This window comes from Zalophus californianus, chromosome 3 (assembly GCF_009762305.2).
Source record: "Zalophus californianus isolate mZalCal1 chromosome 3, mZalCal1.pri.v2, whole genome shotgun sequence".
NCBI classification, from domain to species: Eukaryota; Metazoa; Chordata; class Mammalia; order Carnivora; family Otariidae; genus Zalophus; species Zalophus californianus.
The window spans coordinates 505,002-520,702 of record NC_045597.1 but is presented as its reverse complement, the minus strand read 5'-3'; the positions used below and the strand labels follow the sequence as shown (position 1 = coordinate 520,702).

The 15,701-nt window shown below is 58.0% G+C and overlaps 1 protein-coding gene across 1 annotated transcript in view; it reads right to left on the bottom strand.

The window, feature by feature from the left end:
* Positions 1–6,324: 6,324 nt before the first annotated feature.
* GAS6 (growth arrest specific 6) overlaps positions 6,325–15,701 on the bottom strand; it is a 35,897-nt gene continuing 26,520 nt past the window's right edge. Inside the window, exons 10-15 of the mRNA XM_027591022.2 lie at positions 15,412–15,601; positions 13,687–13,851; positions 12,433–12,601; positions 9,271–9,443; positions 7,774–8,002; positions 6,325–6,782 (exon numbers count right to left, since the gene is read on the bottom strand). Of these exons, the coding sequence (XP_027446823.1) occupies positions 6,628–6,782; positions 7,774–8,002; positions 9,271–9,443; positions 12,433–12,601; positions 13,687–13,851; positions 15,412–15,601 (1,081 nt within the window). The 3' untranslated portion in view covers positions 6,325–6,627. The remainder of the gene's footprint in view (positions 6,783–7,773; positions 8,003–9,270; positions 9,444–12,432; positions 12,602–13,686; positions 13,852–15,411; positions 15,602–15,701) is intronic.

The following is a 15,701-nucleotide window of genomic DNA, read 5'->3' as shown; positions in this document are numbered from 1 at the left end:
AGTAAACAAGAACAAGACCATCGTCATCACCATGAAGAATGATCCCTAGCTGAGCAGACACCCTGTGAACTTGAGGGGAAAGGTTATCTGACCTATAGGAAAAAGAAAATGTCCAGGAGGCAAGGCCCTTCCTCATTGAGTGGCTTCCCAGGTGGTAATAGTTGTAAATGTATTTCCTTTTCTTGTGTCCTAAAGTGATTTAATTATGAAATTTAATATACGTGCAGAAAGAATGCTTAAAGCAAAGGTATGAGGTGGTGCTACTGACAAAGAAGGTTGGAGGACACCAGCCAGGACGAGAGGCCAGCCCCCCGCCTCTGCCCCAGCCCGGGATTTTGTGTGCGTATGTTTTCACATCCTTTGAGTCACTACCGAGGAGCGTGATTGCTGGGTCGGATGCTAAGAGTGTGTTTGGCTTTGTGAGAAACCACCAGATTCTTCCAGGCGGCCGTACCCACTCTCACCTGCCAGCGCTGGGCACGGTGGGTGATCCGGGTCACGGCCGCTCTAGTACGTGGGCAGCGGTGTCTCGCTGTCATGTCCATCTGGAGCTCCCCGATGACAATGCCGAGGAGCACCCTGTCATGTGCTTATTAGCCAGCTGTGCACCTGCTTTGGTGAGGTGTCTGTTCGGGTCTTTTGCCCATTTTTATTTGGGTTGTTTGTTTTCTTGTTGTTGGGTTTTAAGAATTCTTTGTATATTTTGGGTACCAGTCCCTTGTTAGATGTGTCTTTTGCAAATACTTTCTCCTGGTCTATGGCTTGTCTTCTTCTTTTGACACTGCCTTTTGCAGAGCAGAAGTTTTAACTTTGCTGAAGTCCAGCTTGTCCATTCTGTTTTGCACGAATTTTGCCTTTGGTACTGTATCTACCAAGTCATCCTCATGCCCTATCTCAGAGTTTTATAGTTTTGCCTTTTACCTTTAGGTATGTGATCCTTTTGGGGTTATTTGTGAAGGGGTAAGTTCTGTGTCTGGCTTCATTTTCCAGCATGTGGATGTCCAGTTGCTCCAGCACCATTTGTAGAAGAGATGATCTTAGCTCTGTTGTGTTGCCTTTGTTCCTTTGTCAAGGACCAGTGACTGCATTTATGTGGGTCTGTTTCTGGGCTCTCTCTGTTTGCTCCACTGATCTGTCCATTCTTTTGGCAATACCAGTCTGTATTGATCGTGGTAGCTTTGCAGTAGGTCTTGGAGTCAGATATGGTCAGTCTTCTAACTCTGTTCTTGAAGTTCTTGATTTTAATGTTGCTCAATTTTTAAATTTTTTCCTTCATCATCAGAGCACTTTGTGTTTTGTTTTGTTTTTTTTTAAGATTTTAGTTATTTATTTGATAGAGACAGAGAAAGCAAGAGAGGGAACACAAGCAGGGGGAGAGGAAGAAGCAGGCTCCCCACTGAGCAGGGAGCCCGATGTGGGACTCGATCCCAGGACCCTGGAATCATGACCTGAGCTGAAGGCAGACGCTTAACGACTGAGCCACCCAGGCGCCCAGCACTTTGTGTTTTATCTAAGAAATAGTTCTCTACCTTAGGTCATGATAACACTCTTCCTTTTTTTTTTTAAGATTTTATTTATTTATTTGATAGAGAGATAGCCAGAGCAGGAACACAAGCAGGGAGGGTGGGAGAGGGAGAAGCAGGCTTCCCGCGGAGTGGAGAGCCCCATGCGGGACTCGATTTTATTTATTTGACAGAGAGAGACACAGCGAAAGAGGGAACACAAGCAGGGGGAGCGGGAGAGGGAGAAGCAGGCTTCCCGCAGAGCAGGGAGCCCGATGCGGGGCTCGATCCCAGGACCCTGGGACCATGACCTGAGCCGAAGGCAGATGCTCAACAACTGAGCCACTCAGGCGCCCCCATGGTAACACTCTCCTGTCACAAGGGTCAGCAAAATCTGTGTGTAAAGGGCCAGATAGTGAGTATTGTTGGTTGAGAGGGCCAGTAAGTGCATAACAACTACTCAACTCTGACATTGTGGACCAATCCAGGTGTAGACATAGAACAGTAATGGGTGTGACTGTGAGCCAATGAGCTTTACTAACAGAAAGAAGGGTGGATCCACAGGCCCACAGCTATAGTTTCACATGATCTTCTAGTGTTTTATAGACTACTTTTAGATTTAAATATATACTCTACCTTATGCCATGTGAGGTTAGCTCAAATATCCCTTATCTTTAATGCAGTGGCATTCAACAGGGATGGTTTTGAACCTAGGGGACATTTGGCAATGTCTGGAGACATTTTTGATTGTTGTGAATGCTGCTGGGGTTGAGGTCCGGGTACTGCCGGTGCTAGTTCCTAGATGGCAGGGATGCTACTAAATGACCCAGAAGAGCCCTTTTCATAAAACACGTATTCTCTATCAATACTATCCTAAAAACAAACACAAAGAACAACAAACAAAATTATTGTGGCTCTTCTCTTGAGAAGCAAAAAAGCAAATTAGACCATAAATCTGTCACACAGCGTATTCTGTTCCCCACTCCATCTCCATAGCACTAAATCAAATGGTCTACTGGCCTCCCCCATGAGGCAGAATCAGGTTCATCCAGCTCTTCCAACACAGCGAACAGTCAGAATTACCCCAGCCCCACCTCCAGTGCATAGTCAGAACCACCCCAAATTCATCTCCATGATACACAGAATCACCACAGCCCCACCTCCAGGGCCCACAGTCAGGATCACCCCGGCCCCACCTCCAGGGCCCACAGTCAGGATCACCCCGGCCCCATCTCCATGGCGCACAGTCAGGATCACCCCTGCCCCACCTCCAGGGCACACAGTCAGGATCACCCCGGCCCCACCTCTGGGGCCCACAGTCAGGATCACCCCGGCCCCACCTCCAGGGCCCACAGTCAGGATCACCCCGGCCCCACCTCCGGGGCCCACAGTCAGGATCACCCCGGCCCCATCTCCATGGCGCACAGTCAGGATCACCCCGGCCCCACCTCCAGGGCGCACAGTCAGGATCACCCCGGCCCCACCTCCAGGGCCCACAGTCAGGATCACCCCGGCCCCATCTCCATGGCGCACAGTCAGGATCACCCCGGCCCCATCTCCATGGCGCACAGTCAGGATCACCCCGGCCCCACCTCTGGGGCCCACAGTCAGGATCACCCCGGCCCCATCTCCATGGCGCACAGTCAGGATCACCCCGGCCCCATCTCCGGGGCGCACAGTCAGGATCACCCCGGCCCCACCTCCATGGCGCACAGTCAGGATCACCCCGGCCCCACCTCTGGGGCCCACAGTCAGGATCACCCCGGCCCCATCTCCATGGCGCACAGTCAGGATCACCCCGGCCCCACCTCCAGGGCCCACAGTCAGGATCACCCCGGCCCCACCTCCAAGGCCCACAGTCAGGATCACCCCAGCCCCATCTCCAGGGCCCACAGTCAGGATCACCCCGGCCCCATCTCCAGGGCCCACAGTCAGGATCACCCCGGCCCCACCTCCAGGGCGCACAGTCAGGATCACCCCGGCCCCACCTCCATGGCGCACAGTCAGGATCACCCCGGCCCCATCTCCATGGCGCACAGTCAGGATCACCCCGGCCCCATCTCCATGGCGCACAGTCAGGATCACCCCGGCCCCACCTCCAGGGCCCACAGACAGGATCACCCCGGCCCCACCTCCAAGGCCCACAGTCAGGATCACCCCGGCCCCATCTCCATGGCGCACAGTCAGGATCACCCCGGCCCCACCTCCAGGGCCCACAGTCAGGATCACCCCGGTCCCACCTCCAGGGCCCACAGACAGGATCACCCCGACCCCATCTCCATGGCGCACAGTCAGGATCACCCCAGCCCCATCTCCAGGGCGCACAGTCAGACGGGATGGACCTTCATCTGTCACAGAGTCCTCTACAGCCAGCCCTGCCTGGTTGGACAGTGGAAAGGGTGTCAACCTGCCTAGCACCGCTGGGGAACGTACTGCTATATTCAGCTCTTTTCGGGCTATAAGCTTTTTCTTGGCAGTAGTTAGAATAACCCCCGGCGCCCAGTGGAAGTCTAAGGAAACCACAGCAGGAAACACATTTGTGCCTAGCTTTCCTGGACGGAAGATGAGCCCATGGTGGTCAGACGGCCCCTGAGCCATGGCCTCTATTGTGTGTCCACGGGGTCCTGGAGCTCAGTGTGTGTGCTCTCGGCTCTGACCGTCCTGGCTTCTCGAGAGATTGGTGCTGGCCAGGGGAACATTCCACAGGAACATTCCAGAGCTGCCTCCACAGTGAGGGAAACCAGACACCACCACGGGGAATGGTGCAGTGACAAGCTGAGAAATGGATCAGGCCCTAAAGCTGCTTTGGGCTCCTGATGTTTGTGAGGCCAGCTGGTGGGCGGCAGGGTGCTCTCCTGGAGGCCACAGGCAGACCTCTCTCCCCACACCTCTTAGCGCTGTGCTCAGCTGGTGCTGGAGGCTCTCTGGGTAGAGGTGAAGCTTCCTGCTTATTGGGCAGACAGTGTCCAAACCTTGGTCCTCCTGGTCAACACCAAAGCCCCCAGGAACTGAGCTTTCACTCCCCTCATGGACAGCTGAGGCTGTGTCCTGCAGCTCCAACCCAGCTGCCTGCGCATCCCAGAGCCAGCAGAGGGGGCCTGGGTTTGGGGTCCCCTGATGGTACAAGCAGACACATACATCTGCCCTGGCTGCAGACTGAGAGTAGGGAAGCCCACACTGCCATGGGTAGAGGCCCTTCCACTAGGACCTTGGCTGGAGATGGATGTTTCATGAAGACATAGTTGCTCAGAGCAGGACCACAGCTCCAAGGACGTGGCTTCCCTGCATCTCTGGTTTCTCATGCACCAGTGTGGAAAACCACCTGAAGAACCTCTTAGACTAGTTTTTTCCAGTCCTGAGTCAACAAAACTTCTACCAAGATGCTGCCAGACGTTTAGGAAAACAATAGAAAGGACACAGTCAGGTAGGTGGTGGTGGTGTCCGGACACACAGGCGGCTGTGGGCAGGCCTGGGAGTGCCGAGGACACAGTGAATGTGCCAGGGACCCCCGGTCAGGCTCAGTGGCCAGGCCCGCCGGAGCCTGTGGGCCTTCCTATGTCCTCACCACGGCATCTGCAACCTCCTGCTGTCATCTCCAAGGTGAGCAGGACCCGGGAGGGGTCCATCCTGGTGGGTGTCTGTGATGGCCATTCCTTCTAGAATCCTGGAGACCCCTTCAAGGGCAGGCCCGCCACGACTGAAGAGGGAGGCTCACCTGCTCCCACCAGGGCACATTTGGGGCCATTCCACCTGCCAATCCAGCCAGGCAGGGCCCCTTGCAGTCCTCGAAGCCATACCCTGCTTTCTAGAAACCTGGAAGGGAGTCTCTCCTCCTCCGTGCTGCATGGCCCGCTTTGATTCCTGTGTGCTCATTCCTTAGCTGTGGGTGCACTCCTCAGGCTTCTGTCCTTCCTTCTGCACATGGTCCTCTCTGGGTCAGGTTGTGACTTCTAGACTCACGTTCAGCTGTCAGGCACCGAAATCCAGACTGCTCCATGCTGGGCTGACGCAACTTGCAGAGATCACACCGTACTGAGAAATGACAGGGCTATATGGGACACTTTGCTGCCATCCGTGGAGTAACATCTGAAAGGAAACACGGCCCTCACCTGTCCCACAGCCCCAGAACATTCTCTGGGGTTTGGTATCTAAAAAAGGAGAATCTCAGTCTTGGAAGAGCCATTCAGTCTTCGAGCACAATCCCCAGTGGATGCTGGAAACTTGTCTGGCGCATTGTGCATGGACGCCCGCCGCGGTGGACACCGTCAGCCATCCTGTGGCAATCGCATCAGGCAGACGGACCTGTCCTGCTGGAACTCCAACCTCGACACTAGTCTCCCCCACCGCCACCCCGGGCCTCCGTGACCTCTGTGGGTGCTGGTGGCCCCGGGGCTCCACGTGCATTTCCATATGGTGGTCTTCCTGGGGCCAGAGGCTTGTCTGGCCCGCCCTGTCTCATAGAGCTGCAGGTGGACCTGTGTGTGCTGATTCCAGGGGCTCCAGCCAGATGTGCCTCTCAGAAGAGAGGAAACAGGGATTTCCGTTTTATACAGAGAAAATGGGAGACCAAGATGGGTTCGTCCGGGGAGAAAGAAGCAGGTGCTGACCGGCCTTGTGCCAAGAGGGGCGACCGGGGACCTGCCTCCGCCTGAGTCCACAGCACAGAGAGCAGGGCAGTGGCTCCCAGAGCCAGGAGCCAGGTAGGAGTGCAGGGGAGGGTGCCTGGAGCTGGGGCAGGTACTCAAGACCTCGAGCTGCTGACACCACCTGCTGGGCACTAATGAGCAAGGAGCAGAGCCTGCAGCACAGTTAAAAAGGGTTCTGTAAATATTTTATTTTTCCATATTTTTAAGCCAGAAAGAAGCATTCGGTAATAAAAATAACAGAATTATTTTCCTGGGTCTGCTCTGGCATGTGGCAGCCCCTGGCCTCCACGCGCTGGACACGCTGGCGTCGGGGCTGTGGCTTTGGGTGGCTAACATCAGTCCCTCAACTATATACACATATGTTACAAGGCAAAGAACAGTCTCGGAGGAAACTCAGCCTGGGGGGCGGGGAGGGCGCAGTGTCCAGAGCTGGCCTCGCAGGCGGGTGGGGGTGGCAGGTCTTCCCTCCTCCTGCTGGCCTAGGGGGTGGCCTGCTCGACCGGGGGGCAGGAGTGTGACGTGATGTCACTGTGCTTGTAGGCGGCCTCGTCCAGGTCCAGCGCCTTCTGGTTGACCTCCAGTGTCATACAGCCGCGGAAGAAGGCCGTGACTGGCGCTGAGGTCACAGGCACATCTGGGCCAGTGGGGAAAGAACAAACACCATCTTAGCAGGCGGGCCGGCCGGCTGTGTGGAGACCGGGCTGCCCATCCTCCTCGTCCCCCACCACGGTGCCCCCGGGCATCCGAGGGTCGTCTCCGTCCCCGGCCTTTCTCCTCCGGGACACGGACTCCTTTCTGCCCAGAAAACTCAGTCACATGCCCACAGGCGAGGGCTAAACACCTTCCCGGCCCCCAGGAAGAGCATGCAGATAGTCGAATCAGTTCAATCAACCTGATCTCCTTCTCGGCACAAATGAGTCACTCATGCTGCAGGGCTCCCAGCCTCCCAGCCCATCCTCTTCAAAGGTTTGTTTGTTGAAACTAAATGGAGCTTGTGTCTGCTAGCCAAGACAGGAACCCGGGCCCAAGCGGCAAGTGGAGACCTGCACTGTGCCGTGGGGGCCGGGGAGGGCCACGGGGGCTTACGTCAGCGGCTGCCCTGGACCGCTCTCTACCGTTTCGCCCTGATCACTCAGGGCCACGGGCAAGTGCACTGCACCTGGTCAGACACGGGACCCAGTCTGTAGGAGATGGCTGTACACTGCCCCTTCCTGGGCAGCACGGGGGCTGGAGGTGACTCTGTGCTCAGAAGCTGTGCATCAGGACCAGGGCGCCTGGACTCCAGCGAGGCCCCTGGCTGCTTGGCCTGCCCCACGGGCTCGGCCAAGCCTCTGTCTGATGCACGCTCAGGTGGGCGCTCTTGGAGGACGCAGGGACAGCAGGCTCGGGCCGAAGCTCACCCCGGTAAGTGTGGTCTCAGCCTCACCCCCCAAACTGCGAAGCTGGCACTGACAGACCCTAAGGCAGCAAGATGCCAGCCAAGAAACGCACCTGCTTTTTCTCTTCTGCTAAAATAAAAGTTCACCCTACACAGAAACACCCGGGCCCAGTCTGGAGTGAGCACACTGGGGACAGTCGGAACCGTGGGTGCCCCCACCCCGAGGGTGCAGCCATGGGAACCCTACCTGGCAGGCCGCCCACAAAGGTGAGCACAGAGCCCTGCAGGTGCCTCGCGAGCACGGCCAGGCGCTCCTGCAGCCCCGCGGCGCTCACTTCACTCTGGCCCTTGGTGCCGTCGACCTCCAGGGTGGCCTCATTCTTCCGCACGGAGACGGCCACTCGGTGCTCCTGGCCGTCACAGACCTTGATCTCCATCAGGGCCAGGGTGACACCCTCCACGGCCAGGATGACCAGCTGTGGGGAGACACGCACCTGAGCACGAGGGTCTCCTGTCCTGTCTCCCTGCCCCCCGAGCCCGCTGTGGGGGCAGTGGTCTCCTGCGGCCAGGGCTCTGCATTCTGTGGTGCACTGGTGTGCGACTCAGCTTCCACGTGTGGAAGGTGGACAGAGGACAGACGGGGCAGCAACTCCCTCCCAGGCCAGGCATCGGGGGCACCGTACTCTCCAGCCATCTAAGCGCATGTGCCACCTGCGTGTCCGTAATCCAGAACACAGGACACGGCCACTTCTTCCACATGAAAATGCCACATAAGCCACAACAGAGAGGCCAAAGGTGCGGGGCCGGAAAAGCAAACATCCCAGGAGATAGCTGGTCACGTGCACTGGGTGTTCATCCCAGGCAGAACTCACCTCTGATAACGTGGGCCAGAAACACTCTGACAGCATAGAACGGACACACAGCCCGACAACAGGGGATGGACACACAGCAGGGTACAGACAGTCCGACAGCAGGGGACAGACACATAGTCCGACAGCAGGGGACGGACACACAGACAGCAGGGGATGGACACACAGCTGGCCCAGCATCATTCACTCTCCACGCCCTGGGAGGGTCGGCAGCGCCCTGTGGGTGCCCGAGCTGTTTGTCTGCAGGTCCAGACAGTGTGTGGACTAGTGCTTGGTGGTGGGGGCTCTGCGGCGGGCCTGCTACCACTCAGCCTGGGGAGCCTAGCGCTGGACCGGTGCCGGGGGCAGGCTGGCCCGGTGTGCACGCACACCCTCCCGCTCAGCCAGGTCCACTCACTTTGGACAGAGGCAAGCGAATAAAAGCTCCTTCCTCTGCCCCTTGGCTGTTCCCTGAGTAAACAGGGGGTCCCACACAATGGTGGTCAACTTGGTTGGGTGTGAAGGGCTGCCTGGATGCAGGCCTGCAGCACCCAGGGGCTCGGGCCAGGCAGGCACATCTGAGTGTGCAGGAGAAACCAGAAGTCTGCACTGGTCAATGAAGTGGTGTGACACAGAGGTGAGTGACCGACACACGTTGTTCTAAACTGCTATGTCGGCTGACTGTCTGGCGGGAAGTTGCCCCACCGCATAACTGCTCCCAGGCCATGGCCCACATGGCTCTGCCCCCAGGCTGTTGGGCGACCTCGGGTCAGCAATGTCCTCAGCCCTGCAGCTGTTGGACCCATGAGGCCTGTGCGATGTGGGGACAGAGCCTCCCGAGGCAAAATCTGGGAACCCGCCCAGGAAGGGAGGCCCGGGGTAGCAGCGAGGGGTACCTGCTTCTTGAGCTTCTTGGTGGAGTGGTAGTCAACCAGGGCCACAGAGAGGACCACCACGTGGTCACCGCCCACCAGCGCCAGCAGCACCCCCGTGTCGGTGGCGGGGCGGATCCGAGCCACGACCTCTATCTGCCAGGTTGCTTCCGTGCTGACGTCCGCGGATGTCTGAGCTGCGATGAGGGCCGCACATCAGAAGGTGATCCAGGCGGGGCCAGCCGCGGTGGGTGGGGGTGGCAGCTGTCAGCCCCGCCTCTCCGTGGAGGCCACGGGACAACCTGTCCCCAGGGAGCCGACCGCTGGGGAGTACGTGGGCCTGACCCACCAGGTGCCCGTGGGCCATTGGCGCCCCTCCCTGACACCCCACCTTCCTCTCCTGCAGGACACGCTGGAGCGCCCGGCCCTCAACCCCACAGCATCTCACCTGTGCCCTTCAGGTGGCTCGACAAAGTCAGACATGCTTGGAAGGCCTGAGAAGGCAAGCTGCACCGAGCACCCTTCTCAGACCCCACGGCTCCATGCCGCGAGCACAGCCTTGCCGCTACTTTACCCCTCACTTGGGCGCCTGTGTCTACATATGTGACGTATGAGTGACAGGACGCACGAGCGTCCAAGTGAAAGACATGTAGGATATCCCTACGGATCTCGCACGGACAGTTCCAGAAAACATTTTGGTAGAAAGGTCTGGACCGTGGTTCTCTGGGGGCAAATACAACGCACATTTCCTCCATACACTTGAATCGTCTGCTGAAGGCGACACGCGAAGACACCCTCTGCCCCACGGCTTGGGTGCTTCTGTCTCAGAGACCATTAATGTCCTGACGAAGGAGCCCGTTCAGGCGGGTGATGCCGGAGCAGGGGCTGTGTCCGCGGGAGCTCAGACACCCTTGCTGCAGGTGGGCTGGTGCCGAGGTGAACCATGACCTGGGTTCCACTGGACTGCAAGCACCCTGAACCATCTGTGGGTCTCCCAACCCTAAGTGGGGTCTGCTACGTCCATTCCCAATAATTGTCCACTGAACTGAATGCACGCAGAACTGGAAAAAGCAGCCAAAAAACCAAAAACAAACAAACAAACAAAAAAACAGGGATCTTCCCTGTGGCCAAGTGTTGCCTTTATTTCTGTCAGGGGAGAGGAGTGTTTTCTGGCACTGAGTTTTCCCGTGATGGGACCAGGCGCATGGTGTGGTCGGAAGTGCTTCCAACACTGGGGCCTCGGCTGTGCTGGGGGGGCTCTTGGGGTGGGGAGAGTGGGGTCTCCCTCCTCCAACTGCTGCTGGGTGCAGGCTCTGGGACATCCTAAGGAGGCTCTTCTGAGTTATAAAATGGTATCACTGGAGGTTTATTAAAAATGCACAGAGTTCTAAACACCCTCTGGCCTTTGCTGACGGAGCCTGCAGGAGCGTGAGCGGACCGTGGTGTTCCGCATAAGGGGACACGCCCCTGCAGATTCTGCCCAGGCCTGTGTCCCAACACAGGAAGTGTGGATGATGCTCTGAGGAAAGGTCATGAAGTGCTTTACAGGTGAGATTTTATATTAAATATTATGATGATGTTCTAGATTTTCCTGTATAATCATGAAGACTAGAGGAATAATGCGTGTACTGGGTGGTTCTTTCCTTGGAAACACCTTTAATGGCACAGGAATGGTTCTGACCATTAAAGCAAAGGTAGAAGGGAGTGGTGACCCCAGGTCTTGAGGGGATGGCCGCCTCGCTAAGGAAGGAGGAGCAGGCCCCATGTCCTCTGAGCCGGGGGGCCCACAGGTGCTAGAGCAGACGTGGGGGGTGTGGCCCCTGTCCTCTTGGAGAGGGGGTGTGGGTTGTAACTTAACACAACCAGCTCGCCGTTTGGGAAGAGAGGGGCTGCGAACGCCACGTGGACAGAAGCAGGGCAGAGCCTGGGATGGCCCTGGGGAGCAGCCGCTGCACCCCCCTGGGAGCCTCTCTGCACCAGGGTGTTGGCCAGAGGTGGGGAACAGAAGCGCCTTAAGAGCCACCACAGACAGACAGCCTCTGGACGTGGGCTGCGTGGCAGGGACCTGGGCCGCGAACCCACCAGAGACCCCGCACGGCCGCGTGCCTGGACATTTCCCTGGGCCCCGTACACGGCTGTCCCACTCTCCAGGCGCAGTGACATTAAGGGCTCCAGTGTGTGAGTGCTCAAGAATCAGGGTTAATTTTAAAGCTAACTAAGGGAGGGATTAGGGAAAATCCACCGAGCCGAGTCAGACAGTAGAACTGCTTAGCCGTCACCATGACCTGCGCTGTTCACGGGGTTCACGCCGGCATCCGAGAGCTCCCACAGCCTGGCGATTCAGAGTATCGATTCGTGCCATGTAAAGTGTGTGTTTAAGTGACTGCTCCTTGGTCAGCATGTTAGGGTTATGAATTTTTACTGTAAAGTGAATTTGGTAATGAAAGAAGCTTGTGTTTTGTGCTAAGAAAGGACGGGCCCTGCGTTCCAGAGGTGGGAGGGCCTCCAGCCAGCCCCCGGCCCCCTGCCGCCCCTCTCGCTACACTGACAGCCAGACGTCCGCTGGCATGGGCTCAGGGCAGGGGCCCTTGACCGCCTGCCCCACCTCCTCGGCTGCGCGTGGACGTCACGGGAGCTTCAAGAAGGGCTGTTCCTGCAGGTGTGGCTTTTTTCCCCTGCGTGCCCCTCAACGCTGGTGGGGCCGGATCCAGCTCCGCCAAGAGCCCCAGGGTCCTGGCAACACGCCCCTGCTCCTCTGAATCTTCCCTTCAACCCCTGAGCCCCCTGGAGTCCTAGAGGCAGCCACCTGCCATCTCTGGATGCTGCCCCCGTTTCCTCACAAGGCTCTGGTGACTGCGAGCAGAGCTTGGACAAACCTAAGCTCATCTCGTCCGAGGACGTTCTGCAAGCATCCCCTCAGACCCTTCCGTCCTACCTGCCTGCCCACCCCCAGCTGTCCCAGCACAAGCAGGGTGCACGTTTGCTCCCATCGGCCATTTCTTCCTCGCTGGCTCACTGGAAACCCTGACTGGGAGCAGCCACCCCGAGCAGCAGCCCCAGGCCGTGGGGTCATCAGCTCATCCTGGACACCGCTGTCCGAGGAAGCTGTTTCCTGCTTTGTCTATTTGCCCCTCGTGCGGTGCAGAACACGACCATGGCTGTGCCCACGCCGAAGCTGAGACTTACTGTAATCCAGGCTGTAGAATGCAAACCCACTCCCGGGGTAGAAGGACCCTTTCTCCGTCACAGAGAAGCACTGCATCTTGGGGTTTGCTTTCACCGTCTCTTGGATGGTGGTGTCTTCACCATTTAGCCAGTTCCAGCTCCTCATACAGCCGTCCAGACGGGGGTTTATCTGGAAGGACAGAGAAATCCCAGTGGCTTCCCAGGACCACGTAGCCACGTCACAGGCTCCCAGACACCATGGCGGGAGGCCATGTGGCTGGTGCCACCCTGGTCAGAGGGATGGGATGCGTGGCTCAGGCATGTGGAAATCTACTGCAAAATGGACAAGTCCTACTTGTGGAGACATTTATTTCCGGAAAGGGCTCCTCACTGGACAGAATGAGTCCTTGCAGGATACCCAGCCCTCGCGTGGGTCCTCGTCCCAAGCAAGGTAAGGATGTTGTGCTCCCTGTACGGATGCCCACTTTTTCTGGCTGCATTGGATTTGCCCACTCACTCCCAAAGCAGAGCGCTGACTGCCCACTGGAAGGATGTGGACAAGGGTACACGCGGTGCCCGGTACCTCCGGAAATGTGGGTCTGGGGGCTGAGCAGCTAATTCCAGTGCACCATGAACTTGCTACATGGTTTAGAGCAAACTGGGTCACCCCTGCCTGGGTCTGTAAAATGAGGAAGTATAAACAACAACTGTAGGACCCCTGGAGTGGGGCCTGACGCCCCAGGTTGTACACAGGACATCACCCTCCACCCCTGCAGGGAGGACCGGGCCAACACCTCCCACCAGAGGAACGTCGAAGTGGCCCTGACTCGCTTCTCCTGTTTGTGTGGGAATCACCATCACAGGGTGGAGGATTCTGGCCCCGGCTGTCCACATGCTGGGCGACGGAGGGATCCTGACGGGGGTGAGGGCTGAGGCCGGGCGGGGCTTTGAGGGGCTAGTACTGACCTCCCCGTTAGTCTTTCTCCCCTGTGGAAATCCCGGCAGGGTGAACAACCCAAATGTTCTTGGGAATTGTCCAAAAAAGTTGACCGTTCCTTTTGGTAAAGAATAATTTCATTGTGTTTTATCTCCACTGCAAAACAGGCATTTTTATTATCGCTTCAGATGAAAACTCAAGCGAGTCTCACAGGGAGACACGGTGCATCCGGGAAACCGCTGCCTGAGCATGGTGAGCGCGAAACACGGCAGCTCGCGGCCGGGCCAGTCCTCTGCGGGAGCCTGGGTTCCCACACCGCGGCTAAGGACAGTACTCACAGGCTGCACCAGGTCCTTCTCCTTGAAGGGAATGCCTCCCACGGTAAGGTTCAGATGGTACAACCCTCTGTCCAGCTGAAACAGATCCCCGGCCACCGCGATCTTCATGACAGCGTCCTTGTTCACCTTGACGACCAGATTCCGGTGCAGCTCCTCCACGGAGATCTGGAGAAGACCAGGGCCGTGAGGGGGGCGCACTCTGCAAAAGGGCCCCATCACCCCGGGGCAAGGAGCAACATCATTGTCTGCACTCTCACTGTCCTCTGCGCCAACACAACCTCCCTCCAGGCCCTGATGGGCCCCCCCAGCCCTGGTTTCTCCCTTCACGCCTCCTCTATGTGGAGCCACTGGGGGCCACTCCTCCGGGCCCCTCCCGGAGCTTCTCGAAGCCCCGCCACCATCTGCTTCCAGGGAGCGGGAATCCCGGCTGAAGCCACTGCCTCCCCTTTGGGTGCTTCACTTCCCCTGTGGGCAGCGGCGCCCCACTGAAGGCAGGACGGCACGCTGCTGAATCCCAGCAGGTAATTGGGTGCCTGGCACAGACGGGATGCAATGTGGGCATGTGGACTCACGCCACAAGTTTGCATTCTTTCCTCCTTTCCATGCAGGAGAAGTAAAAACCCATCTCTCGACACTCTGTGTGTCCTTCTAGCCCTCCAGAGGTCCATCAGTTTCCTTTCTGGTTAACGTGGGAAACATGGAGGTGCGTGGGTCAGAGTGTGGTCAAGAGGGGGAGCAGGAGAGGGAGGACGGAGGGGCTGCTTCTGGGCTGACCCCGCCCTGGGCGGCCAGTTCATGCCGCGGGTGGGGCAGCTGTACCAATTGCAGGCCCAGCTTCCTCACCGAGGCACTGCCTCCAGCCGCCCCCTGGGGCCCCTCCCGCGGCCTGTGCAGAACGCCTGCCCCCCGACCCCGAGGGCGGCCGTGACCCTCCGGCTCTGCTGTGTTATCTGAGCTTTGCTGCCAGTGTCCTTCCCACCGCTCTGGAAAGACCTGTGCTTCAGGAAAGAAGGCAGCAGGCCTGACCACAGGACGGAGATTAGCAAACGTCCACACTGTTTTTATTCAGAATTTCCCATTTTATCTGAACTTCCAAAGGGAAAAAGAATGCTTTTCTCTCTCAAGTGCTTACTTCTAAAAGCCCACTTCTAACCAGGGGCCTCTGAGCTTCTGGAAGGTTCCTGTGTGTCACAGACTGCTGTGTTCTGGGCATTGGGGTGCCGGTCAGGGCAGTGGTCTCAGCAGGACCTGTCGGTCAGGCTCTGGGTGGGCAGGGCGTTCTCCAGAAGGATGCACCCGCGTGTGAGTGTGTCTGGGTTTCTGCAGGAATGGCACAGGCCCAGGAGCTGGGTCCGGGGATAGTGCAGAGGCATGGACACGGGAACCATGCCCAGACCTCAGCCCAGGGGCCCCAGCCTCAGCGCCATGGACATTCTGAACTGGATGGTTTTCTGCGGTGGGGCATCCTGTGTGCTCCAGGGTGACCAGCAGCCCCCACGGCTTTTGGCAGCTATGACGAACAGAACCGTTTTGGGACACAGCCCAGTGTCCCGGGGGAACGGGACACTCTCAGCGAGACCGCAGCTCCTGACCCATCAACTGTGAACTTCCCAGGAGCAGGGGGCCTGTGCGGTGTCCACTAACTGCCAGGTGTGCAAATGCTGGGACCCTCCCCCAGAAGCCCCCGACCCTGGCCGGCCTGGGGGGAGTGGTGGCCACACTCACCGTCTGCCACATGCCGTGGTTGATGACAGGCCCACTGCTGGTGACGCGGCCGACGCCGTGGTAGCGGAGCTGTAGTTCCAGCCGGCCGGCTCGTAGGCCCAGCACGATCCAGGCGCTGTCTTGATGGCCTCCGGCAAAGAAGAGGACGCCTTCGGGGTCAAAGGTCCTGAAGTCGAATTCGGCGACCAGCCTGAGTGCCAGCACAAGAAACAAACAGGTGACACACGGGCTGGCGGCTCGCGGCCTCCTGCCCCATGAGACCCAGACAGCCGGGGAAGAACAGCAGGTGT